This window comes from Lynx canadensis, chromosome B3 (genome assembly GCF_007474595.2).
Source record: "Lynx canadensis isolate LIC74 chromosome B3, mLynCan4.pri.v2, whole genome shotgun sequence".
Lineage (NCBI taxonomy): Eukaryota > Metazoa > Chordata > Mammalia > Carnivora > Felidae > Lynx > Lynx canadensis.
Genome location: NC_044308.2, coordinates 31938491 through 31964038, shown reverse-complemented (window position 1 = coordinate 31964038; position 25548 = coordinate 31938491). Strand labels below are relative to the sequence as shown.

The window sequence follows — 25548 nt, the reverse complement described above, 5'->3', positions numbered from 1 at the left end:
GAATGGGGACAGGGACCCGCAGGATAGAGAGTGGGGTGGAGAGAATAATCTCAGTTGCTTCTCTTTTACTCTCCAGGGTGTGCCCCAAGGAAAGCCCCAATCTTGAAGCTATACTCTGGCAATGTTTGGGGTGCAAAACCTAAAATTCTGAGAACAAATCATTCTTTCTGACTGGAAAAACTGAGAAACAGGGCCCCTGTGGGGAGTGTAGGGAAGTTCTGTTCCCTTTTTTTCTCTTTTATCTTACTGCTTCACCCTGAAGGTGGATGCAGTCAAAGGAAATGTATGACAGTATGGAGAGGCCCAAATCCCAGATTCTAGCCTAGAGACCAGGAGGTGGGAGTCAGGGAGTATGAAGGCACTTATGGAGAGCTGGAGAATCTATGTATGAAGTCCTACACCCACCCTTGAGCTGTGAATGTGTAGAATTGACTCAAAGCAAAAGGCAGGTGAGGACTTGTGGTCTGAAAAAAAAATGAGGCTGATTCCATAATATTCAAATGCCCTAAATTACAAACAAAGAACCAGGAAGATCATAATTACTCTCAAAGGAAGAGACAATTAATAAATGCTGGCCTCAAGATGACCAGATGATGGCATTATCACAGACAGACTTTAAAGTAGCTATTATAACTATAATCCACGAAGTAAGGAAGAATGATCTTGAAATGAATGGAAAGATGGAAACTGTCAGGAACAAAATAAAAACTACCAAAAAGAACCAAAGGGAAATCTTGTAACTTATTTTATATAATTAAATTTTATAACATAAAAATTCAATAACTGATATAAAAAATTCACTCTATAGGCTCAATAGCAGAATGGAGATAACAGAGGGAAGAGTCAGTGAGCTTGAAAATAGATTCATAGAAATTATTGAATCTGAACAGCAGAGGCTAAAAAAATTGGAAAAATAATGAATATAGTTTGAGGGACTTATGGGACAACATTAGAAAGTCTAACATTCATGTCATTGGAGTTTCAGGTAGAAATGAAAAAAAAACTCGGTGTAGAAAAAAAAAAAAAATTGAAGAAACCATGGCTGAAAACCTTCCAAATTTGGTGAAGAGACATAAATTTGTAGATTCAGGACTCTCAGTAAACCCCCCCAAAAGGATAAATTCAAAGAAAACCTGACCCAAATACATCTTTTTTTTTTCTTTTTGAGACAGAGAGAGACAGAGCATGAGCAGGGGAGGGGCAGAGAGAAAGAGAGGGAGACACAGAATCCGGAGCAGGCTCCAAGCTCTGAGCTGTCAGCACAGAGCCCGACACAGGGCTCGAACTCACAGACCGTGAGATCATGACCTGGGCTGAAGTCGGACGCCCAACCAGCTGAGCCACCCAGGTGCCCCTGACCCAAATACATCTTAATCAAACTAATGAAAATCAAGGATAAAGAAAAAAATGTTTTTGAAAACAAGCAGAGGAAAGTCATACGTTATATACAAGGGAACAACAATTAAGAAGACTACAGATTTCCTATGAGAAACCATGGAGGCCAGAGGACAGTGGAACAGTATCTCTAAAGTGCTGAAGGGAAAGAAATGTCAACCTAGAATTCTATATCCAGTGAAAATATCTTTTTTTAAGCTCCTTCCCCAAAACAGATATTATCAGAGGAAGGAAAACTAAGGGAATTCATTGACAGCATTTCAGCTCTAAAAGAAATGTTAGAAGAAATTCATGAAGAAGAGAAGTGGGGTTGGGGTGCCTGGGTGGCTCAATCGGTTAAGTGTCTGACTTCGGCTCAGGTCACAATCTCACAGTTTGTGAGTTTGAGCCCCATGTTGGGCTTTGTGCTGACAGCTCAGAGCCTGGAGCCTGCTTCAGATTTTGTCTCTGTCTCTCTGCCCCTCCCCTACTCGCTCTCTGTCTCTCTCTCAAATATAAAACATAAGAAAAAAATTAAAAAAAAAAATAAGTGGGGTGCCTGACTGGCTTAATTGGAAAAGCGTGCAAATCTTGGTCTCGGGGTCATGAGTTTGAGCCCCACATTGGGTGTAGAGATTATTTAAATAAATAAAAACTTAGAAAAGAAAAGAAAAAGATAAGTGCTACCAGAAAGAAACTTGGGACTTTAGAATAAAAGAAGAGAAAAAAGAGGCACCTGGGTGGCTCAGCCAGTTAAGTGTCCAACTTCAGCTCAGGTCATGATCTCACAGTTCATCAGTTCAAGCCCCACATCGGGCTCTGTGCTGACAGCTCGGAGCCTGGAGCCTGCTTCAGATTCTGTGTCTCCCTCTCTCTCTGCCCCAACCCCACTTGTGCTCTGTCTTTCTCTGTCTCTCAAAAATGAATAAATGTCAAAAAAATTTTTAATAAAAATAAAAATAGAAATAAAAATGAAAATAGTTGGGTAAATATAATAGACTATTTTCCTGCATACAGAAGCTACAGTGATGGGAGGAGGGGAGCCTACATGGGTGCAGGAGTCATATATACCACATGAAGTGGTAAAATATTAACCCTAAATAGATCACGATGCTGAATTAGGTACATGTATCATAATCCCTAGAACAACCACATAAACAAAAAGATATAGTCAAAAAGCCAACAGAAAAATAAAAATGGACCACTAAGACAATATTCAAATAATTCAAGAGGAAGCAGAAAAAGGGAAACCAGGGAATGAAAAATAGAGAGGACAAACCAAAACCAAATAATAAAATGGGACACCTAAATCCAACCTTATCAATAAATATATCACATGTAAATGGTTTGAACATACCAATTAAAAGACAGAGATTGTCAGATTAGATTTTTAAAAAGCAAGACCTACTATATGCTGTCTGTAAGAAACTCACTTTAAATATAATGACATAGATAGGTTAAAAGCAAAAGGATGAAAGAAATATAACATGGAACATTAATTTTTTTTAAAAAAAGCTGGAATGACTATCTTAATATCAGACAAAGCAGACTCCTGAAGAAGAAAACTTAGAGATAAAGAGGAATATTCCATAATGATAAAAAGATCAATTCATTCGGAAGATGTAACAATCCAAAATGTGTATGCCCCAAACAACAGAACTTCAAAATACCCAAAGCAAAAAACCGATACAACTAAAAGGAGAAATGGGACAAATCCAGTTTTGCTTAGGGACTCATTGCTCAGTAACTGGTAGAAAATAGAGAGAAAATCAGCAAGGATATAGAAGACCTGAACAACACTCTCAGTCAACTTGAACTAATCGACATTTATAGAACACTCCACCAACAATAGCAGAATGTACCTCCTTTTCAAGTTGCTCATGGATCATCCACTATAGACCATATTCTGGTTAATAAAAGAAACCTTAACAGATGGTTAAAAATTGAAGTCATACAAACAAAATGTGTTCTCTGACCGTAATGGAATTAAATTCAAAATGAATAACAGAAAGATATCTGGAAAATCTTCCAATTACTGGAAATTAAGCAACACACTTCTAAACAATCCATGAGTCAAAATCTAGGAGGTGGAGAAGCTGGGGTGCTAGCCTGGGAGGTTTGGTCCAGGAGCCCGCACTCTTAACCTCTAGGCCATGTGGCCTCTCAAGGGTTTTTTAGAGCCTTGAATGCCAGGCTAAGGAATTTGGAATTTGCACTGTATTAATAAATAAACATTTAAGGATTTTTATACAGAAGGCAGAACGCTATTTGCAGATAGATGGCGTTGGGTAGTGTTGTGGGGGATGGGGGATGCAGAGGATGGGAAAGGGTGGGAAAAATCTGCCTTCTGTCCCACCAGAGAGACAAAGTGAAATTTAAAAATTTGGATTTTTCCAGATGTTTGAAATGAGATATTTTAGAAGCATCCTTCCTTTTTCACAGAGAATATTTTCAGTCTTTCTGGGATCTACACATGCTAGATGAACTGGCAGCTCCAGAGGGAGGAGCCCACTCCTGCCGTCAGACAGGGGACTTTCTGAGGACGTAATTCTGTAAGAATGGGGGTTTCCCAATGGTTAACTAGCTCATGGCTCTGCACAAGTTACTTAACCTCTCTATGCCTCGATTTCTCATCTGTGCAATGCGGATAGTATTAGTTCCCACAGATCTGACCTTGGGCCGAGCTGTCTGGAGAAAAGGCTGGCGGAGCATTTGAACCCCTGGCTCCTGGTGGCTGCTGAGGGATCCAGGCTGGAAGGTTGGGGGTCTCTCTGGTTTGCAGCGAGGCTTGGAGGAAGGCCTCAGCATAAGGACTGGGGGCCCTGCCTCCACAGGCCTGGGATGGGGGCAGGGTAGGGCACATAAAACATCCTCTGCAGAGCCTTTGATCAACAGCCATGACAGGGATGGCTTGTATTCTCTTTGAAGCAGCAGAAAGATCAATCCCCCTTCTTATCTCAGCCCCTCTGCGCAGTGGCATCACGTGCCCCTGCAGCGGCTGCTGCTACTCTAGAAGACTGGAACCGAGGAGGCAATGCCCACCCCAGGCCTGTGCCCCCACCCCCGCATCCCCGTCCACCGGGGTGAGGGTGATGAGCAGAACCCACCCCTTTCTGGCCATCGCCTGGCCCAACCACAGAGTGAGGAGAGGACAAAAGTTGCCCATGCCCCAGAAAGTAACAGCTTCCAGGACTCCTTCATTAAACTTTCGAAAAAGCCCCTCTCATCTGGGAGTTTCTCCTCTTTTCTTCAAAGCCTGGCTTTAAAACATCACCTTTTACGGAGATCTAAAGATACTATGCCAGGAGGCAAGAGACTAGATTCTAGTAATAGGTCTGTCTTTGCTTTGCTGTGTGACCTTGAGCAAGTTACTGCCCTCTCTGAAGCTTAATTTCTCTATCTGTGAAGTAGAGTTTCTGTAAATGTTTTTTAGGCCTCGATTTAAGATTCTGTGATCAAGACCAGTCTTGGCCAAGGTCAGGGTCAATGTGGGTTCAGGTTATAAAATTGTCTTTCTCAGATTCCGTCTCAGAAAATTGCCCCATAACACTGACTGGCTTCATGTTCTTGGCCAAATGTTTTTCTGCAACAATCCCATTCATGGAAAGAAATGCTTTGCCAGCAGAGCAGCATCCCGAGTCTGTGGGATCTGCCCATGAGGGGCAGGAACAATTCCCATGACAGCACTGTCCCCAGCTTGGTCAAAGACTTCAAAGAGAAGCTTGCAGGGCCACTCTGGACTGAAAGGCTGAAGGAAGGAAGAGTGTGGGGCTTGGAGCGGGGTGGAGAGTGGGGTAGGAGTAGGGACAGGACGGGAAGGAGAAACGTGCTGGAACCTTCTGCCTCCAGGTGTCGCGTGCTTATGACGACACCAGATTGGTGAGTTTGGGTCAGGGTCAAACTGAATGCTGTGCCCTGAATGCTGGCTTACTCCAGGCAGGTGCAGCCCCTCCCCAGCTGGGTGAGAGAAAGACTTTGAGACACAGAGGAAGATCTGCCCTTCACATCCTGCCTTGCAGAGAACGTCCCCACACAGAGGGCAGAGGCCACGGGAGTCCTGCTCCTCCTGTTCCTTTTGAGAATCCCAGTAATAAGCTGGCTGCATCTGGTCTCCGGAACACTCACAGACCTACTCAGCAGGCCAGATGTGGGGATCTCCCAGAGTCTCCTAGAGTCTGGGGGATAGTATAGTTCCAGAAACAGGAACAAACAGGGAACGAGGTGGGAAAGAAATATTGCCTGCCTCCTTCTGCCAGGTGTTGGCGTGTGTGAGTCTGGATCCAGAACCTTCTCTGCTCCCAGGACTGGAGGGTGTTGGTGCTGATCTTCAGTACCCTTCTTTACTTCCTCAGACCCCAGCTCAGTGTGTCCCCTTCTGTCACTCCGGGCACCTGGGGCCCTCCTGCTCTGCCCTGTCCCTCATGAACTCTGACCTCCAAGGGAGTCCCCCAGGGCCAGCCTCCCTGCCTTCGTTGGCCCCCTCAGCTTGGGCTTTCTCTGGGTTGGGAACCACTGTGAACACTGCCAATACTGATGCGGGCCCAAGATGCCATCCCTGGCCCCCTCCCACGCATTCCCCCCGGGGGCAGGGGCATGTTTCTGTGCACGCACTTCAGAGGGACAGTCTTGCGTAGAAGTGAGGTGCTCTGGATAGGTTTTGTGCTGTGTTTGGGGAAGCACGTAAGTGCACACACACTATAGTATATGTGTGTGTTTGTATGCACATCTTGTGGGGCTGTTTGTGTTTCCGTGGGTCTGAATATGTTGAAGAGTGGATATTGAAGCACGTGATCCTGCATTTTAGGGGTGCTGGTGTACTCCCGGATATGAGGGGTGTTGCGTATAATTTTGGAACTTTCCCGTAGGAGAATGAGTGGCCGAGAGTGTGAACCCACAAAGGGTTGACCACGTGGCCATGGACGCTGTCGCTGCCTGTAGAGACATATGTGCCTGAGGGCAGTGTGGGTGGAGTAGCTGTGAGATCTGGAGTATCTTGGTCACCGCTTTGCCTGGAGGAGCCTCCTGCTGGCTCCCGCCCTGCTGCCTTTTCCAAGTTGGAGGGTGAGCTGGGCCCTTGACCAGACAGCCCAGCTGAGGTCAAGGGTCAGCAGCAACCTCAGTGATCACAGCTGTCCCTGTGGTCCTTGCTGGCTTGCCCAGGAGGCAAGCGGAGCTGACTGAGGCTGGGAGTTCTCAGAACAGAGTTTCTTGGGTGTGTGTGTCGAGGGGCAGAGGGGAGGGGGGTGAGGTTCAAGGTTACCTTGGGTGTGCTCTGGGGCAAATAATAACGCGAACCACTGCTTGGACCGTGCCAGACGCTGTGCTGGGCACTTTACAGACACTATTCAACCTTCACAGCAGTACTATGGAGCAGATATTGTTACCCCATTTTACAGGTAAGGAAACTGAGTCCTGAAAAGTAAATCACTTGCCCTGGGTCACACCACAAATAAGTTTCAAGCCTGGGATCTGCACCCAGGTCTGGTTGACTCTAAAACTCATGCTTCTCTTTTCCATTCTGATCTATAGATTACCCCCAGAAAGAGGGGAGAATGGGGCTCATTTCCTGCAAAACCCACGTGTAGCAAACAGATGCATTTGGAACGTTAGAGGCAAGGGTTTCATTTCACATGAGGAGCTTTACACCCCTGGATCTAAGATCCATGACTCCCTGGTGGGGAGAGGGGGAAAGGGGAGTGGGCAGAGGAATACCTCGGGAAGCCCTCTGGGGGCTGCAGGAGGGAAACCCGGAGCTTTGAGGCTGTGAGGACAGTTACTGGCCTTTGTCCACACTGGTGTTCCTGGAGCCTAGGGCACGTGAGGGGCACCCGGCTTGCACTGTGGCGTCATGGGCACCCTAGGGATGAGGGTGCTGGGAAGAGACACGGGTGAAGGGGGAGGCGCTGGCATGCACAGCTGCTCTGGCCTGCACTGGGAGACCGCTCAGTCCCTTCCCTCCCTGATTCAAGCAGCAGGGGAAATGCATTATTTTTGCACTAAAAATTCATCTTGGAACGGATGGCCTTCAGAGATGTAATTAGCCACATTATTTCTCTCCATTAGCAGTCCCTGGAGTTTGCTGGAATTTCTTGTCCTTTTTCCTCTCCATCTCACTCTTTCCATCACCTTTATAAGCTACGTTGTAACACTTCCGCACTCCATCCCCCCGACCATCACGGCGCATTGTTTTGGGGCTGAATGACTAGTTTAGAATCTGGAAGAAGGAGCCATGGCAAACCGCCTCCTCCCCGCTGGGTTGTGGGATCACAGTCCCCTGAGCCAGCAAGGGGCGCAGAGATGCCCACTTCTGCCAAAGTGACACAGAGACGGCCCGGTTAGTGGCAAAGCTGGGTAGAGCTAGGAGGTGGCTGGCTCCCTCACTTCTCGCTGGGTGATCCCAAGCAAGTAACTTAACCTCTCTGGGCTTCTGTTGCCCTCACAGGACGGTCAAGGCCAGCACTGACATTCATAAAATTCTTTCCCAGAGGTAGAGAGCAAGCGCCCTGTGGTCTAGATGTCTGCGGACAACAGGGGACTTGTGGGGGCCAAATGATCAGTGGACATGACAGCATAAAAGACCCAGCCGTGGCTTGGCGAGAGTCAGAGCTAAGTACTTGATGGTGCCCCAGGAGACTGGGCTGGAGGTCAGGAGTCAGGGAGAATGAGGGTGAGGACCCCTAGGGGGCAAGGCTCCTTCAGAGCAGGAGGGAGTGCACTGGGACTCAGCCTTACTGCCCAGGGCTGAGTTTCCCTCTTTGGCTGACTATGGTGGCTTCTGGCCAGAGTTGCTCCTGTGGGTTATTTCCGGTGTGCATGACAGCTGGATGGGAGGTAATAGAGGTGTCATCTTCAACTGACTGGGGAGCCAGTGAGGGCTCCCCAAGACCTTGAAAACGACCCAACATGCAGGGGCATCTGGGTGGCTCAGTCAGTTAAGCGTCTGACTTCAGCTCAGGTCATGATCCCTCAGTCTGTGGGTTCGAGCCCCGCGTCGGGCTCCGTGCTGACAGCTCAGAGCCTGGAGCCTGCTTCGAATTCTGTGTCTCCCTCTCTCTCTGTGCCTCCCCTGCTTGCTGTCTCTCTCTCTCTCAGACATAAATAAACATTAAAATTTTTTTAAAAAATGACCCAACGTGCAGCAGATAACCCTTAAGCTCTCCAAAAGCTCAGGGGACTTCGGGGTGGCTGGCTATTTCTCTGGGGGATTCCAGCTTACCACAGTGCTCGGAAGACAGCCATCTGCGTCCCCGGCTCCCCGTTCCCCGCTTCCCTCATATTAGTGACACGTGATGTGCAGCTGTCTCCGGCATTGTCAGAAATACCGTGCTCCATGGGGGCGAGGGCAGGAAACCTGCTGTGGGAAATCTAAACTTATCCTGGTTCCTCACAACGAGGGGCAAAGAGAAAAATACCGCTTTAGCATAAAAGATCGCTGGCACTTTGGAATGAAATAAAATCAAAATGTGTGTGATTTATTCCAAGAACTAGCGTGTCCCAGACTTCGACAGTCATGGGTAGGTGTCCTTTGAAGGGGCGAACGGGTAGTTGTTGCAGGGACACTGTCACACTGCATGTCATTGAGTTGCGTTGTATTGCACTGACCTAAGGAGCTTAAGGGAACTTAATTTCTAATACTGGCCTCAACCCACTTTTATGATAATCCTGGTCCTTGGGCTCCCGGAGAAAGGCAGAGAAACAGAAACTGTCTGGCTCGTGGGATCTTTGAACCCTCACACTGATATTACTACAAGCCTCACGGAAGCAGGCAGCACTTGATTCAAGTCTAGTCCATAGAGATTTGTATGGACACGTCCTGGGCATCAGTAATGAAAATGGTGATGCTGAGGTTAACAATAACTGCCAGGCACTGGGTGGCCCTGTGCTCCAGGCCCAGGCCAGGCTCTTCATGCACATCGCTTCACCTACCCTTCAGTTCCGTGAGGTATTATCGCACCTCTCCCTTCCCCTTCCCTCCCCCCACTCAGACGGGTAAGAGATGGTGTCTACCCTTGGGGGAGGAGTCCCTCCGCATGGAGGAGAGCAAGTAGCCCAGCAGTGCCTGCCTCCAGGCGCAGCATCTCGACATGTCAACCCCCTCATGGCTTGCAGGGGTCAGCATCACCAGGAAAGACACTACTCACACAGGAGCTGGAGGGAACAAGGCTTTGCTAACGTAAAGAGATAGATCAGGATCAACTTCAGCAGTGGGCGTTGGTCCGCCGTGGCCAGCGGGTCGCGTCCCACAAGCGGACACAGGGCTCTGATCTACGCGCACCCCTCTCATGCCACAAAGGACCCCATTCCCTCCCGGATGGGAAGAGATATGGCAGTGGGATTGGCCAGGCGCCATGTGGCGCACACACTTAAGCAGAACAGAAGCGCGCACGTTGAATCTGGAACGGAGGCAGGCGTTCCCACAGGAGGCGATAAATCCAGCACAGGCTGTGAGGACTCCCTGTCTCTTGGTAAGGAAGTGTCCCAGGCCCAGAGCCCCCTCCTGAGTGGCCAGGCAGAAGTGGAAAGACTTCATGGCTTTCCCTAGGTGGGACCAAGATCACGTGGTTGGTTGGGCGGCATGGTCAGGAATTGAACCTGGGTTTTTCTGGCACCAAGGCCCATGGGCTTTCTTACTGCATGAGCCCTGAACTTCTGAGGATGAGAGGGTCTTCTCCCGGCACCTTCCAAGCCTCACCACCACCCTCCTGCCTCACCGCTACACCCATCAGCCAGTGGACAACCAGATCCTCTGGAGAAAAGATGGGCTGCAAGGTTTGCTCCCTCCCAGGACTACTTTAATGCAAATTCTAGCTCTCTCCGCCCTTGGCCCATCCTCCAGTACCAAGAATAATATTTGAAAAGCCTGGGATTCTTGTGCCCTGAAGAACCCCCAAGTACAGAAATGTAAAGCAGAAAAACTGGGCTCCCATCAAGGAGGGGGGGAAATGCATAAGAGAAAAAGTGATACAGGGGAATCTAAAGAATTTGGGGGATTATGTGAATAAATGGACACGGAAAGGAACCGTTCAGCCCTGGAGAAAAGAGATTGACACTTGTAAATCCCTTGTAAGTATCAGCAAAAAGAGTCCAAGGGATCAAAAACCCTTCCTGCTTCAGCTCAGTGTCCTGCAGTTCCATTTGAATATTAAGCCTCCGCGTGGTTGTTCTGAGGCTTTTGTAATATGACCAAACTATCCGGGCTAATTTGGGCGAGGGTTATTACCTACAATTTACAGATGGGGAGCCAGAGGTGAAGGGAAGTTCGGTAGATGATCTATGGCCATCACGTTCGTTTTAGAAACCACGTCGGATTTAGCGCACAGCTTTTCCAACCCCCTGCCAGATCCCGAGCTTCGGGGAAAACGGCAGTTGCTTCTCAGTTGTCGACATCATTAATGTGGAGCAGCAGAGGCATAGATGATCCCAAATGGCGAGTAATGCTCACGCCATGCCTCCTGCTCTGGACGTTTGCTTTGGAAGCTTCTTGCAGGCGTCAGAATGGAGGCGCCCGGCCCTGGGAGGCTGCCTCACCCTCATTCCACGCCTTGCCTGCTCAAAGCCGCCCACCCCCTCTTCCACGAAGACCTGGGGGCAGCAGATTAAGGGGAAGAGGCTATAATGCTTTGCTGGGCTGGCATGGCGTGGTGGAGGGAGGCAGAGAATAAGGTGTTTGATTTCAAAGGACCCCCGCGGTGCCACAAGCTAGCAGAACAGTAACCGTAAATGAGACAGCGAATTGTGTCCACTCGAGGACTCCTGCGTGGCTGCCGATTCATTATGCTAATAAGGATGTGAGAGCCAGAGGTTGACTGTGTTCTGATTTCGTGGCTGGGGGACCCATGGCTCAGGAGGGGGGGAGGGACATCCAAATTTAAGGTCAGAGTCCGAATTCCATCTCCCAGCTCCCGATTCCAATTTAGTTGGTCTAATTACTGCTACCTCCTAATGACTATGGATGCTTTAGGGCCAGATGCCTTTAATGGCCTGGACCTGGGTAGACATGCAAGCCATGCTTAAGGTCGAGAAAGAGTGATGCTGGAGCCGAGAGGAGCCAACTCCTCAGATTCATTCAAATACGGAGAACCTGCCAAGTGCCAGGCAGCAGAGATTGGCACCGGGAGGAAAGCACAAAGGAAATCCGACATTGACCCTGGCCTGAGGAACCCAGGGTTGGAAGGGAGAGAAGACATGGAACAGAAACCTCTGCGATGCCTTCAGAGAGGACAAGGAGACGAGATCTAAGAGAGATCCATTCGTTCTTCCATTCAATTAAATCCTTCATTCAGTCGCGCAGGCCCCTGTCTGAAGTGCGCTGGATATAATGATAGGAAAAGCCGGTCTCTATCCCCAGAAGCTACCACTCAAATACTGACTCTGAGTCACCAGGGAGGTTTTCAAAACACAGTACGCCAGGTCCCCCACCCAGACCGCTGATTCTGAATCTCTGGAATTGACATGCAAGAAACCTGAAGCTCAGATTCTGGGTGTTATCCGGGTTTGGGTACTATCTGTGGGATAATAAGGGAAGGGAACCCAGAGAAGGGACAGCCAGAGACAGGGAGAAAGGCTTCCTGGCCCACCTCTCCTAGGAAGCCTTCCCTGAGCTGCCCAGCACATTGGTCTGCGCGTCCTGTGACCCCAACCTCCACACATCCTGTGTGTCCTGTGATTTTTCGGGCTGGCTGGTCATCTTAGTTCCTGGATGTGCCTTACTTCTGAGGCTGAGTGCTCCCAGGTTCCAAGGTCACTGTGATGAGGGTTCCAGGGGTCTTGTGACACATGCTGGCTGGTTCTGTTCAGGCGTCAAGGAGGGGCCCAGTTCCCTCTGGGAATGCAGCTCATCCCCCCAAAAGAAGACCGCCTTCCCCTGCATCAGTTAGGGCTCCAGGTGAGCTCTGGTCAAAAGCTGCTTTGAAGCCGGACCACAGGGGCCATGACCACCCTCTCTCCTGAAAACAGCCTCTCTGCCAGGTGGTCAGCCTCCTTCATCCTGGTGCGTGTTCTTCATCAACTCCAAGTCCCTCCCTCCCCAACTTCTGGTTTGCATTAGGGCCACTTTCCCCTGCTGGGTGGGTAGGACTAGAACCCTGAGCTGGCCTGGAAGGTTGAGCAGGGTAGGCTGTACCTTGATCTCACATCAGCACTAACCACAGGACTGAAAAACACAGGTCGTCTTTCTCCCTTTCACCCTTCTCTCTAAGCCAGTTACCTTTCCCTGTATGTGATATTCTAACTTTAATGAGTTTTGGGTTTGCAAGAACAAACTTGTAGATGCTGATAAATTTTCCTTGGCGCTTTTGCCAACAATTTTGGTATGCTGCCACCAGGTGGCAGTAATGCTTCTGTTAGTAGGTGGTTTCAAGTCCACTTAATAAAATGTATCTATTCATTAAAAGGCAGCCTCAGTCATAAAAATTTTCCACACAGTGTATTTTTTAAAATCATAATAACTGACTATAATGACCTTAACCAATCTTGAGTTTCATTAATCATACGGATTAAGAGAATGATACATTAAAAAAAGCAGAACTGCAAAATGGGCACCTTTCTCCCTGAGTTGTATTTTATTTTTTTATATTCCTTTTTTTGTTCCAAGTTTTCGTTTTAAATTCTAGTTAGCTAACACATAGGGTAATATCGGTCTCTCCCTGAGTTTTAAATGTTATTGCTTTATTGCAGATTACTACCAGGTCTTGATTTGGATTTTCTTTATATCTCTATTCATTTCTCTGAATGTAGAGAGTGATAATAATAAAATAACAAACTGTCACATAGCCTTTATTATGTACAAGGGCTGTTCTAAATGCTTTACTTAGAGTCCCTTATTCTCACCATAACCATATAGGAGGTGTAGGATGCTACTGTCTTCATTTTATGAAAAAGTTGCAGCACAGAGACTAAGCAACTTGCCTAAAGTCACACTGTTGTATAAAGTCACACTGTTAAGTGGCAGAGGTGGCATTCTACATCGGTGACTCTCCAAATGTGGTGCCCAGAACTGCAGCATCAGCATCAATGGGGAACTTGTAAGAAATGCAGACTCTTGATCCCCAGGTGACCTGAACCAAAAACTCTGGAGGTGAGGGCCAATGATCTGTGTTTTGACAAGCACTCCGGGGGAGTGTGATCCGGAGCTAACTTTGAGAACCACTATTTCAAACCGTTCATTTAATCGCTCTGCTATATGGATGATACACCCCTACACCTGGGTTGCTAATAATCACCCAGGTAACTTTCAAGTTGCATATATGCTTCCCCCCACCCCAATTTTAACATTCCTTCCCTCCTTGGGCCACCCTGCTCTCCCCTGGGTGAGAATCACTGACATGATGAGCCACTCTTACTGTTGAGAGGGTGTCTTGTCCCTCAAGGGAACTGGAGTGGAAGCGGCTGGGAACCATAAGTAGCCTGTGACCCTTCCGAGGCCTACTGGGGGCTCTGTCCCTATGAGTTTTCAGAGCAACATGGCATCAGGAACCCTCCTGGAAAGTTCGCTTTATCCTCCAGTAGCTTTCCTATTTTGTAAGAATGCTAGAGAAAATCTTCAACCCAAGGAAGCAGAATAGAAGGAGGGTGGGGAGATGTATGCCTACAGCCCGGGCCTCCGGCAGGAGGAGGATGTTAGAGAAACTGAGCCACTTAGGACTCCTACTTCCGGCCCCCCTCTCTAGAGGAAACGTGGCCAAGGTGTCCCCAGGTTTGCTGGTGGGGAGTTTTAACCTACTTAAGCACACCGTGGAGGTGGGAGATTTTCACAACGGCTCCGTCTAGCAGTCCTCTTCCTAAGAGACCAGGAAAAAAAGCTACTGCAGAGCTAAAGGGTATCCAGCACCTCATGGACTATGTATCTCCCCTCCTGGATCACCAGGTAATTGTACCCAGATGGTGGTGCAGGGCGTTACTAGTAAGCGGAGCCGGGAATGGGCGAATGTGGGAGTAGGAAGATGGATTTGAGAGATTATTGAGTTGACAGTCTCTATTACTTCGAAGGACCCCAGATACAGATTCTGGTCTCTGATTTCCGGCATGGACAGGTGGTGTGAATATACCGGAGAAGAGAGGGAGGGGCCCTCTGTGTGGAAATTTTCCCTTTAGGCCTCTGCAGGTCAACAAGCTTCTTGTGTTTGTCCTTGGCTTGCTAGCAAATGTCTTCGAGGTTCTTGTGGTTGGCCTGTAGTTTGTTTAAGTTTTGCCCACAGAAGTGGTGGACATAGAGAAATTGAGCTTCCTGGAAGGAGAAGTCAGTGACTTTTTCTTTTCTTTTTTCTTTTTTTAATGAGAGAGTGAGGGCGGGGGAGAGGGGCTAGAGAGAGAGAGAGAGAGAGAGAGAGAGAGAGAATCTTAAGCAGGCTCCGTGCTCAGCATGGAGACCTATGCAGGGCTCAATCCCACAACCCTAGGATCATGGCCTGAGCCAAAATCAAGAGTTGGACACTCAGCTGACTGAGCCGCCCAGGCACCCCATAAGTCAGTGGCTTTTTGTAAGCAAATTCAGCCATGGCAAAGTAGGAGGATGGCCAATTGTTGCAGGTAGAGGTTTAGTAATATAAATTCACTGAGCACTCGGCAAACACCTTCTTGTGACATTTCTAATTATCTCTGCCTTATTGTGCTGATGCCATACCTCTTTTTATGGTTTCTGTGCACATTACTTACTTTGCCACCCTTTCATCGCATTTTACCCTTTTTTCATATCTTTGTTCATCATTTATTTTTTAATCTTTCTACGACATTAGATTTTAAGGTATGCCTTTTGTTAACAGCTTGTATCAGGTATCAGGTACGTATTTTCCATTCAAATGGAAAATCCTTGCTTTTTACTCTCCCTGGTAGCATGGGATTGGGGTTAAACTCCCTGATTCTTGCACCAAACAGCTCTGGGTTCAAATCTCAGCCCTAATATTTACTGTATGACTTCAGATATACTAACCAACCCTCCTCCAGCCTCAATTCCCTGATCTGTAAAACAGTGTAATAACCACACCTACCTCACGAGTGGTTGCAAAGATTAAGTGATAAATATAAAGTGCTTAGAACAGTGCCTGGCACCTCATCAATGCTTCGTAGATGTTTACAACTAACCAGAGAATTTAATGCATTTATTTTCATAATTGATTTCTTTGGGTTTGTATCATTTTTTACGTTTATGCTTTTCTTAATTCCTTGTTGTTTCCTGTATTATTTACTTTTATTTTTAAAGGGGATTAGAAGGGAAATGCCTTGTTCCTATAAATCTCTAATTTTTTTTTTTCAACGTTTATTTATTTTGGGGACAGAGAGAGACAGAGCATGAACGGGGGAGGGGCAGAGAGAGAGGGAGACACAGAATCGGAAACAGGCTCCAGGCTCTGAGCCATCAGCCCAGAGCCTGACGCGGGGCTCGAACTCCCGGACCGCGAGATCGTGACCTGGCTGAAGTCGGACGCTTAACCGACTGCGCCACCCAGGCGCCCCTCTAATTTTTTAAGTAAAAAATAAAACAAACTCTTCTGACTCTATCCTTCAATCTAATAAAAAAATTAAATTTATAGTTAAAAATCTTCCTACAAAAAAATACCCTAGGCCTAGATGGCTTCATGGGTAAGTTATACCAAATATTGAAGAAAGAAATAATATCAATTCTATCCAAACTATTCTAAAAAGTTTTTTTTTTAATTTTTTTTTAAAGTTTATTTATTTTTGAGACAGAGAGAGACAGAGCATGAACGGGGGGGGGGGGGGGCAGAGAGAGGGAGACACAGAATCTGAAACAGGCTCCAGGCTCTGAGCTGTCAGCACAGAGCCCGACGCGGGGCTCGAACTCACAGACTGTGAGATCATGACCTGAGCCGAAGTCGGCCGCTTAACCGACTGAGCCACCCAGGCGCCCCTCTAAAAAGTTTTTAAGTGAGAATACACCCCTGCTCATTCTATGAACCCAACGTTACCCTGGTACCAAAATCAACGAAATTATAAGAGAAGAAACTTGTCTATATCAGGGCTGGTAAACTTTTTCTGCAGAGGTCTAGATAGTAAGTATGTTAGTCTTTGTGTATCAAATGTTTCTGTCACAACTACTTAACTCTGCTATTTTAGCATGAAAGCAGCCACAGACAATACATGAATGAATGGGCATGACTGTGTGCCAATAAAGCTTTATTTAAAAAAAAAAAAAAACAAAACAGGTTGCAGGCCAGATTTGGTCCATGGGTTGTAGTTTACTGATTGTTGACCTCTATAATAAATCCCATGGAATCCCACAAAAGCCACTAGGACTAATAAGGGGGCAGAATACAAGATCAATATGCAAAAATCCATTGTATTTCTATATATAGCAATGAATAGTTGGGAAGTTTAAAAACACCAACTTTTAAAATAACATCCCCCCCAAACCAAAATAGTTAGGGATAAATCTGACAAAATATATGAATAGCCTATATACCGAAAATTACGAAACAATGCTTAGAGACATTAAAGAAGATCTTAATAGACGAAGAAATATACCATGTTCATGGATCAGAAAGCTCAATATTATTATCATTGCTCCCCAAATTGACCTTTAAATTCAGCGCAATCCCCATCAAAATCATAGCTGTCTTTACTGTAGAAATTGACAAGTTGACTAAGATTTATATGGAAATGCATTGCTAAAGTCCATGCATTCCTTTTTATAATTAAGGATCCCAGGACACAGCCCAACTTTGCCTATTCCCTCCTGCTTCCTGCCACAGTTCATGCTGAGTGTTGCAGTCTGAGTACAGGTTTGGAGAACATGATGGCAGTTAGAGAGATGGAACCCTGGCTTTGGTCTGCCCAGACAACAGTGTCTGTGCACTTGGGACATGACATCAGGACAGACCCCGCTCCCCAAGGTTAGGCCATCTCCAATGAGGGTGGGATTTTTCTGATATCTTCTTGGGCCCACATGTCCTATTTTGGTTCAGAAGACAGAGCATGTTTGAGTTAAAAAGGTGCTCAATCCATCCCTATCGAATGTGGAGTCGGTAGAAATTATCCCAAATCTGGACCTGTGGGCTCTTATTGTTTCATTTCCAGTGCTAAAGGGATTTCTAATAGCTTGCCTCTCTCTCGTGATCAGAGGACCAGTAGCATCAGAAATCTCCTGGGGGCGGGGCGCCAGGGTGGCTCAGTCGGTTAAACTTCCGACTTTGGCTCAAGCTTCCGACTTTGGCTCAGGTCATGATCTCGCAGTCCATGAGTTCGAGCCCCGCGTTGGGCTCTGTGCTGACAGCTCGGAGCCTGGAGCCTGTTTCGGATTCTGTGTCTCCCTCTCTCTGACCCTCCCCCGTTCATGCTCTGTCTCTGTCTCAAAAATAAATAAATGTTAAAAAAAAATTAAAAAAAAAAAAGAAATCTCCTGGGGGCTTGTTAGAAATGCATCACCCTGGGCCCCAACACCCGACCTTCTGAGTCAGAATCTGCATATTATGAAGATCTTCAGGTGACTCATATGCAAATTTGAATTTGAGTCACACATGTGCATATTCAGGTGTACTCAGGAAGTTGGGAGTGTATATATCAGGCAAGTCTAGTCACCTGCCAAGCTCTGTCCATTAGCGTGTCTTCATGTCTGCAGTGTGGCATTTCAAGACACGCTTCTCTCCAATAGAAGATTCCTGACAGGAGCTCTTACCTCCTGGTTACTGTCTTATGAGCATTTTTAATTACTCTGCATGCAGCACACTCTTTTCCCCCCATGTCACACACACACGCGCACGCACACACACACGCGCGCACGCACACACACACACACACACATGCACACACACACACACACACACACACACACATCTCTTATGTAAACCAGAAACCACTCCTTATGATGAATTGTTTTACTCTTCCAAGAAAGGCAAAATGGAGCCCATGGGTGTGTTTAATTTGTGCTTATTTTATATTTTTCCATTATCAAAGCAGTAGACTTTATTGCAGAAAAGTTCAAAAATACAAGAAAAAGGAAAAAATTATGTAGAATCCTATTTCTCGAAGACAACCACTCTTGCTTTTAGTGGGGATTTTTGGTATTGGTGGGGGCTTTCTTTTCAGTTTTTTTTCTGCCAGAATCTTAATCATGTTAATTCACTCTATATTAGAGTATATGAGGTGTAGTTTTTATAATATATGACATAGGTATACAAGGAGGATAGCACATAGAGAAGATAGAGGATAGATACGGAATGTGTAATTTTGTATTCTGCTTTTTTCTGTTAACATTTAAATTTTTCCAGATTATTATTCATTCCCTGTCAGCATCATTTTTTTATGCCTCACAATATTCCATTGAGTATATAAACTATAGTTTATTTAACTATTCCCTTATTGCATAATGTTTAGAGCACGTGCGTTTTTCATTTTGGTAAGTAATGTGCAATGAAAATTATTGTGCTTTCAGCATTTTTGTATAACTTTGCAGTAATTTCTTCAGGATAGATTTCCAGAAGTGAGTCAGAGACTGGGAACTTGACTCATATTACAAACTCCAGAGTATAACATTGAAAAAAGCACACTTAGGGGCACTTGGCTGGCTCAGTTGTTTGAGCATCCGACTTCAGCTCGGGTCATGATCTCATGGTTCGTGAGTTTGAGCCCCACCTTGGGCTCGCTGTTGTTAGTACAGAGCCCACTTCAGATCCTCTGTCCCCCTCTCTTTGCCCCTTCCCTGCTTACATGCTCTCAGAAATAAATAAAACATTAAAATAAAGGGAAAAAAGCACACTTAAAAGAAAAACCAAAGCTTCTTACCTAAGGCTGAAGTGATTGTCCTTGCCAGGTGAAGAGAAAACCACCCATTGACAAGACAGAATGGGATGCCTTCTTTGATGAGAACGGTCTGTTGGCCAAATCACGAGACTCCATTTGTGTTAACATCCTGGAAAGGGTACAATCCCCAAGGCCTTGCCCTGGCACTGGGGGGCATGGGTGGGCAAGAGGGCAGGCAGGTGTTTGGAGAGGCCCTTTCAGCAGGCACCCCAAGGGCCTGTGACCTCTCACCTCTCACCCACACCTCAGGGTCTGCACCCCTTCGTGAGGACAGAAGCCTGGAAGTTCCTCACGGGCTACTACTCATGGCAGAGTTCCCAGGATGAGCGGCTCACGGTGGACAGCACAAGGAGGTAGAACATTCCAGATCCTGTCAGGGGAGGGTGGATGGCAGTGCAGGTGGGTGGGAGTGCCCACCCCAGCCTGGCAAGTTCAGTCTTCTTCCCTCGGATGGATTTCTTATTCTGAGAGACAAAACCCCCACGTGCTCCCGACCCAGGGCCTGAACACGGGAGGTGCCAGCACATTCCCACCCAGCTCCATTTAGCAGCCCACACACTGCCCTGCATGGGCTTCATTCCAGCAACTCCTCTGGCCCACCACCATCCCATCCCATCCTTCCCTAGAGCCTGTGTGCCTCTCTGAACTGAAGATTCACGCACAAGAGGCCAGTGGAGAATGATCCAGGGCCGTAGGGGAACTGAGGGTCCGCCTGGAATGCTCTATTCCTGAGAGCCCTGACAAGGCCTGTATTAGTTTCACGAGGCTGCTGAAACAAGGCATCACAAACCGGGGGCTTTGCAACAGCAGAAATGTATTTTCTCGGTTCCAGAGGTCGGAGGCCCAAAAGCAAGGTGCCATCACGGCCACGTTCCCTGATGTCTCCAGGGGACAACCCTTCCATGCCTCCTCCTGCTGACTCTGGGTGTTCTTCCAATCTCTGCCTCCATGGTCGCCTTCTCTCTGTCTCTCCTTTGTGTGTTTCTGTGTGTCCTTGGAAGGACGCTCGTCATTGGATTTAGGGTCTACCTGGATAATCTAGATTGATCTCATCTCGAGATCCTTAATTACATCTGCAAAGGCCCTTTTAAAAATAAGTTCACAAGCACAAGTTTCAGTGGCTAAGGCGTAGACATATCTTTTGGAGGGCCACCATTCAGCCTCCTACGTGCCCTAAGCACATTCTGGTAACAGACACTAGACACTGCCTCATCCGATCCTTCCGATTCTAAGGCGGAAGTGCCAGTATTCTCCCCATTCTACAGAGGAGGAAACTGAGGCTTAGGTATAGTGACGTCCACAAGGCCTGACCCTAGTTGCAAACACCCAGTTATTAATTTGTGGAGCCAGGATTCAGGAGCAGCCATGGGACCCCAGAGCCACAAGATTGAACCTGCCTCCATGCTGCCCTCCAGGAGCACGTTAGAGTGTGGTTAGGGCTGGCACCGGTGGGGATGAGAGGGGGCATCACAGCGAGAGGGTGCAGCCTCCTGGAGAGTGCTCCGCAGAGTTCCCTTGATTTGCCAGGAGGGGGAGGCTGCCTCTTTCAGCCTCAGTTCTGTCTTCACAGGAAGAACTACGAGGCCTTATGCGAGATGTATGAAAAGATTCAACCCCTTCTGGAAAACCTGCACCGGAACTTTATGGAGACTCGGAATAACATTGGTAAGTGGAGTTGGGTGGGCAGGGCGGGGTGGAGGGGAGGGCTTGAAGCCATGCCTGCCCCCTCCTCAGTCATGTCCAGGGGCCGATGGGTCCCCTGGTTCCTGGGAGCTGCCTCCACAGGGAATTTTGCTGGCTAAACCTTGGTTAGCCCATCCCCCATCTCTGCTGGGGGCCCCTAGATGCCCAGCACCATTTTCCCCCCGGGGTGATTCCTATTCCTGCCGCTTCACCTTCATCTCTCCCCTTTGGGCCTTGAACTGGCTGGATTTCAGTTGGACAGAACCGGTGGGGTGGGATGGGGGGGCATTCCTGGCAGAGGGTACAGCATCGTCAAAGATTTGGAGGTGGGGACACGGCCAAACAGCTCAGGGTATGGTGAGGGGTAGAGCCTCATGGGCAGATGTAGGCCGATGTACTTTTCACAGCCCCCTCCCCAGGGTGCCTTGGGTCTTACCCTTTGGGGGAATGAACTCATTCATGGCCCCCCTGCTGGAGGTGATCTGGTGCCCCCTACCTGTCTCTTTTCCGCAACCTAGCGTATGACATTCAGAAACTCTACGACAAAGACCACCTAGGCAACGTCCTTATCGACAAGAAGAGACTGGAGAAAATCCTGCTCCTGAGTTATGTCTGCAATACCCAGGCAGGTGGGCCACGGGGCTGGGCCTCCCCGCAGCCCCCTTTTCTCAGTTCCTTCCTGGAATCCCTTCCCTGCCCCCACCCAGCCCCTCCTCACTGCCCTCCCCCTCCACCCCAGAGTATCAGCAGGGTTTCCACGAGATGGTGATGCTTTTCCAGCTGATGGTGGAACATGACCATGAGACCTTCTGGCTTTTCCAGTTCTTCCTGCAGAAAACGGTGAGGGCTGGGCCTGAGTTCAGGGACCACCTCCCTACCCCTCCCCAGATAACCCCTTGAGGTCAGGCAGGCATTGGCAGCCTGGCCGTTTCCTTCAGCCCTGAAACAGCCCTCAGGGTCCCAGAGGAGCCTGGACAGGCAACACTAACACCAGTGAGGTTTTGGGGGACAGTGCTGTGTGTTTTGTAGGCATTGCAGTTGAGGAGAGGGCTAGAAAGGTGCTCTGGGTCCAGCTCTCCCCAAACCTTGAAAGAGTGTAACTGGCCAGTCCCAGTGAAGGCTTCCTCTCCTGGCATTGCCCTCCCCAAACGTGGCTCTGCTCCCACAAATCCTCCATGGCTCCCCATCGCCTCCTGAATAAAGTCCAATAACCTTGGCCAGGCAGTCAAGGACGATCTTTGGCCTTGTCTCTCGCTGCCCCCTTCACACGCCCTGCACTTCGGCACAGCAGGGGACTCGGTACTCCCCAGATGTACCCCACAACGACCACGTTGAGGGCTTTTAAAGTTGCTCCTCCCCGGAAAACCTTTCCTTATGATCTGTGAGAGGCTGTTCAGCATCTACCCTCACCCCTGTCTCCATCCCTGCAGCAAAGGGCTCACTGCTCTTTCCTTGTCCCAATTGGTTCTGACCCACAGCGTGTGTGTAGAGGCAGAACTGGATGCGTTGCACGTGAGCCACATCTGGAACATCCCTGCATCCCCACCACACACACACACAGGTGCATCCACATGTGCAAACAAACACCCCTACAGACGCAGATCACATAGACACGCCCAGACCCAGGCATCCGGGCTCATCCAGAGCCATGAGCCCAGCCTGGAGCCAGCCCCGCGCGGGGCCTCCAGAACCAAGATGCTGTGAAGCAGGGCTGGCTCTTCCGGTGCCCCCACACGGAGAGAGGTGCCGTTTCCCTCCCTCCCGCCCATCTTTCTCAGGAGCACAGCTGTGTCATCAACATCGGAGTGGGCAAGAACCTAGACATGCTCAACGACCTGATCGACTTCTTGGACCCCATGTTCGCTGAGCACCTAAGTGAGTGGACCCTCCGCCTCCTGCAACAGTACGTCGCCCCCCGCCCCCCAGCCAGGGCAGGCATGAGGGGGCACCAGGACCTAGCCCCAGGCAGCCGGGCCCACTCATGGTGGGCGGGAGCGGGTCGTTTGGTCTTCCCTCCAGGCCCTGGGAGCACGGTTCACCCGGATGGCGTTGGCATCCGGACAGTTGAAAATTCACCCCAAACAGTCTCCAAAGGCGGTTGGAACAGTGAGGGCCAGGCATTTCGTACTTCCCCAGCGTGTTGGCGTGCTGTCGTTTCGCCCTCTGTGTGCCTTTGCTCTGTCACGTGACCTGTCCCTGTGTTCCCCGACCACGGCCTCTGGGCTGACGCCCCTGTCTCTTCTGCGCAGGAGGGAAGGGTGCCGGGACCGTGCGGTCCCTCTTCCTCTGGTTCTGCTTCTGCTTCCAGCGTGCCTTCAAGTCCTTCGAAGATGTCTGGAGGCTGTGGGAGGTGAGGCCTCCTTGGACTGAAGGGCTAGGCCCCACCCCTCCAGCATGCAGCGGGCAGCCCTTTCCCTCGCCTCCCGTTCATTGCTGGCCCGGGTTGGACTTCGGCAGCTTGGGGTTTACTGGGCCAGCGACCCTGCTCCCGCCTCGTGGGAGGAGGCTAGGACATCAGCTGGTCCATCTGTTCATCCAGGCCCATCAGCGCCTCCTGGAGGGCAGTCAGGGTGGAAGGAGGGGCCTCTGGCCCGTGTTGGGGGCGGGGGGGGGGGCCTGGCCTGCTTTCCCACCACCTGCCCAGGTGGGCCGCCCTCTGCTCTGCTTCCCCAGCTGCCCCTTCCTCTGCCTTCCCCTCCATCTGAGTGCTGTTTCCCTACTGGCCCCTCACTCCTGGAGAAGGAGGGCCCCCCACCAAAGGGCAGGTCAAAGGTGCAGTTCTTTGCTCCCAGGCCCTTGGGCCATCAGCAGATGAAGCTCCCTGGGAACGGACCCACCACCCACTTTCTGCCCTGCCCAGCCCAGTCCTCAGCCTGGCATTCAGTGCCCCCCGAGTCAACTCCCACCTGCCTTATGCCTCCCTCACGGCCTGCTGGTCTCCATGCCCAAGTCCATGGCCACCCCCAGACCTCTGCTGACACCCCTGGATCGTTGACTTCTCATCAACCGTTGCTTTGCCAAAGCTCCACTCAAATGCTACAGTCACTGGGTCATTCCCTCACCCTCTCCTCCCTCCCTCCCTCCCTCCCTTCCTCTTCCCCTCCTTCCCTCTCTCATTCTCTCCTCCTCTTCCTTCCCCCTAGCTAATGAATTCCCTGAAGCCTTTTTCTCCAAGCCTGCAGTAGCCTCAGGACCCCCGAGGTAGCACTTGAGCGAATGAGGGAGTCAGTAGTGAGGCCCAGGAACGGCTGACCCCGGGCGGGTGCCTAGTCAGCGGGTGGGTCACCATCCTCCAGTCGGCTGCGGTCTCCGGCTGCGGGGCCCAGGCTGACACTCACCGGCCACCTGCAGGTTCTGCTGACGGGGAAGCCCTGCAGGAACTTCCAGGTGCTGGTGGCCTACAGCATGCTGCAGATGGTGCGCGAGCAGGTGCTACAGGAGAGCATGACCAGGGATGACATCATCCTGGTGAGCGCACCCGCCCTGGGGCCAGGCCAGCCCTTCGCCCCTGGCGGGAATCTGTGATGTCCTGAGCACTGCGCTGGTGCTTCTGTAGAGCAGCTTATAAGCCTCACGACAAGCCTGATGCAGTGGGACATAACCATCCCCAGCACCCCTGTTTAGCACAGGAAGAACCCGAGGCCTTGAATGCCTCTTACTGTCTGCGCTCGCAGCCTCACAGTGAATCCCTTAGCCCTAGGGTCCTCCTGCGGCAAAGACAGAGAGTTTTCGGGCATTTCAAAAAAGCAGCTGAGGTCTACGTTCAACACGCTCTAGGGTGGCAGCCCGATTATAAAAGGGGTCGTCCTTAGAAGCCCCTGCATCACTCAGTGGAACCCTGTACTCCCTAGAGCCCAGCAGGAAAGCTACATTTACCATCTCCCCCATAAATCAAGTTCCAGTGGTGAAATATCAGGCACTGTGCTGGGCTGGTTGGAGAGAGATCAGGTGGCCCCAGTGACTGCCATGGGCAGCCGCCTTGTCCCTTGAAGCAGGAGGCAGCCGCCTGTGCCCAAGGAGACCTGCTTCGTCCCAGCTTCCTCTCTCTGCACAGGCCTGCAACAACCTCATTGACCTCGATGCTGATGTGCTGATCTCTGCTGCCTGCTTGATTTACGCTGAGCTCATCCAAAGAGATGTAAGTTGCCCCGATTATTTGTCTTCCTCCTCCAAGAAGCCTTCTCTGATTTCCCAAGCCCAGCCCAAGCACCCGGCAGGCATATTCGGCTTCAGAGACACAGTTTGTGTCTGGTTCTTTGCTGCTTTCCATATGCAGCTCCTGCCTCCCCAAGGAGACTGCACTGCCCGAGGACACGGCCCTCGCCCCTGGTTCCCTGTGTCCCTCCCAGTGGATCAGGCACAGGACTGAGCACCCAGGGGTTCTGTAGAATGTCACTAGCTGGACAAACGTGAAGAATGAGCTCAACAGAGCAATGTCTGTCCACCTCAATCTGCCAGAACCCTCCTCTTCCCCAGGCTCCTCAGCCGTTAAAGGATTTCTTTCTCTGAAGACTCTCACGATGGACAGATGCCCTCAAAGGACAGAAGGAAGGTGGTGCTTCAGCCATGAAGTCTGACGGGGCGTTAGGGTGAGAGTGTAGGTAATACAACCACAATAGAAACAGGCTTTGGACTCACAGTTTGTGGTGGGCAGTGTATCGCCTGGCGACACGTAAGGGCAGAGAGGATTGTCTGATAAGAAGAGAGGCCTGGGGGGCGAGAAGGGCCATCACGAGC

At 49.4% G+C, this 25548-nt stretch overlaps 1 protein-coding gene across 2 annotated transcripts; it reads left to right on the top strand.

Annotated features, from left to right (window-relative positions):
• The first annotated feature begins 12304 nt into the window (after nucleotides 1-12304).
• On the top strand, nucleotides 12305-25320 carry TBC1D21 (TBC1 domain family member 21). Of its 2 annotated transcripts, XM_030320369.1 has the most exons (11): nucleotides 12305-12364; nucleotides 19139-19246; nucleotides 19378-19481; nucleotides 20699-20793; nucleotides 21330-21440; nucleotides 21551-21651; nucleotides 22590-22686; nucleotides 23061-23161; nucleotides 24163-24279; nucleotides 24866-24949; nucleotides 25288-25320. In XM_030320369.1, exons 1-11 carry the CDS (start codon nucleotides 12305-12307, stop codon nucleotides 25318-25320), a joined length of 1011 nt encoding a protein of 336 aa, XP_030176229.1. The 2 variants fall into 2 exon arrangements, with proteins under 2 accessions (XP_030176229.1, XP_030176230.1); XM_030320370.1 differs by lacking the exon at nucleotides 19139-19246.
• Nucleotides 25321-25548: the final 228 nt, after the last annotated feature.

What these genes read in the sequence shown, in the direction of transcription:
- TBC1D21 (XM_030320369.1), top strand. Translation starts at nt 12,305, where the DNA reads ATGACCACCCTCTCTCCTGAAAACAGCCTCTCTGCCAGGTGGTCAGCC. An exon ending in GGAGACTCGGAATAACATTG is followed by an intron (nt 20,794 to 21,329) that starts GTAAGTGGAGTT and finishes TCCGCAACCTAG; the next exon opens with CGTATGACATTCAGAAACTC. An exon ending in CCAGGGATGACATCATCCTG is followed by an intron (nt 24,280 to 24,865) that starts GTGAGCGCACCC and finishes CTCTCTGCACAG; the next exon opens with GCCTGCAACAACCTCATTGA.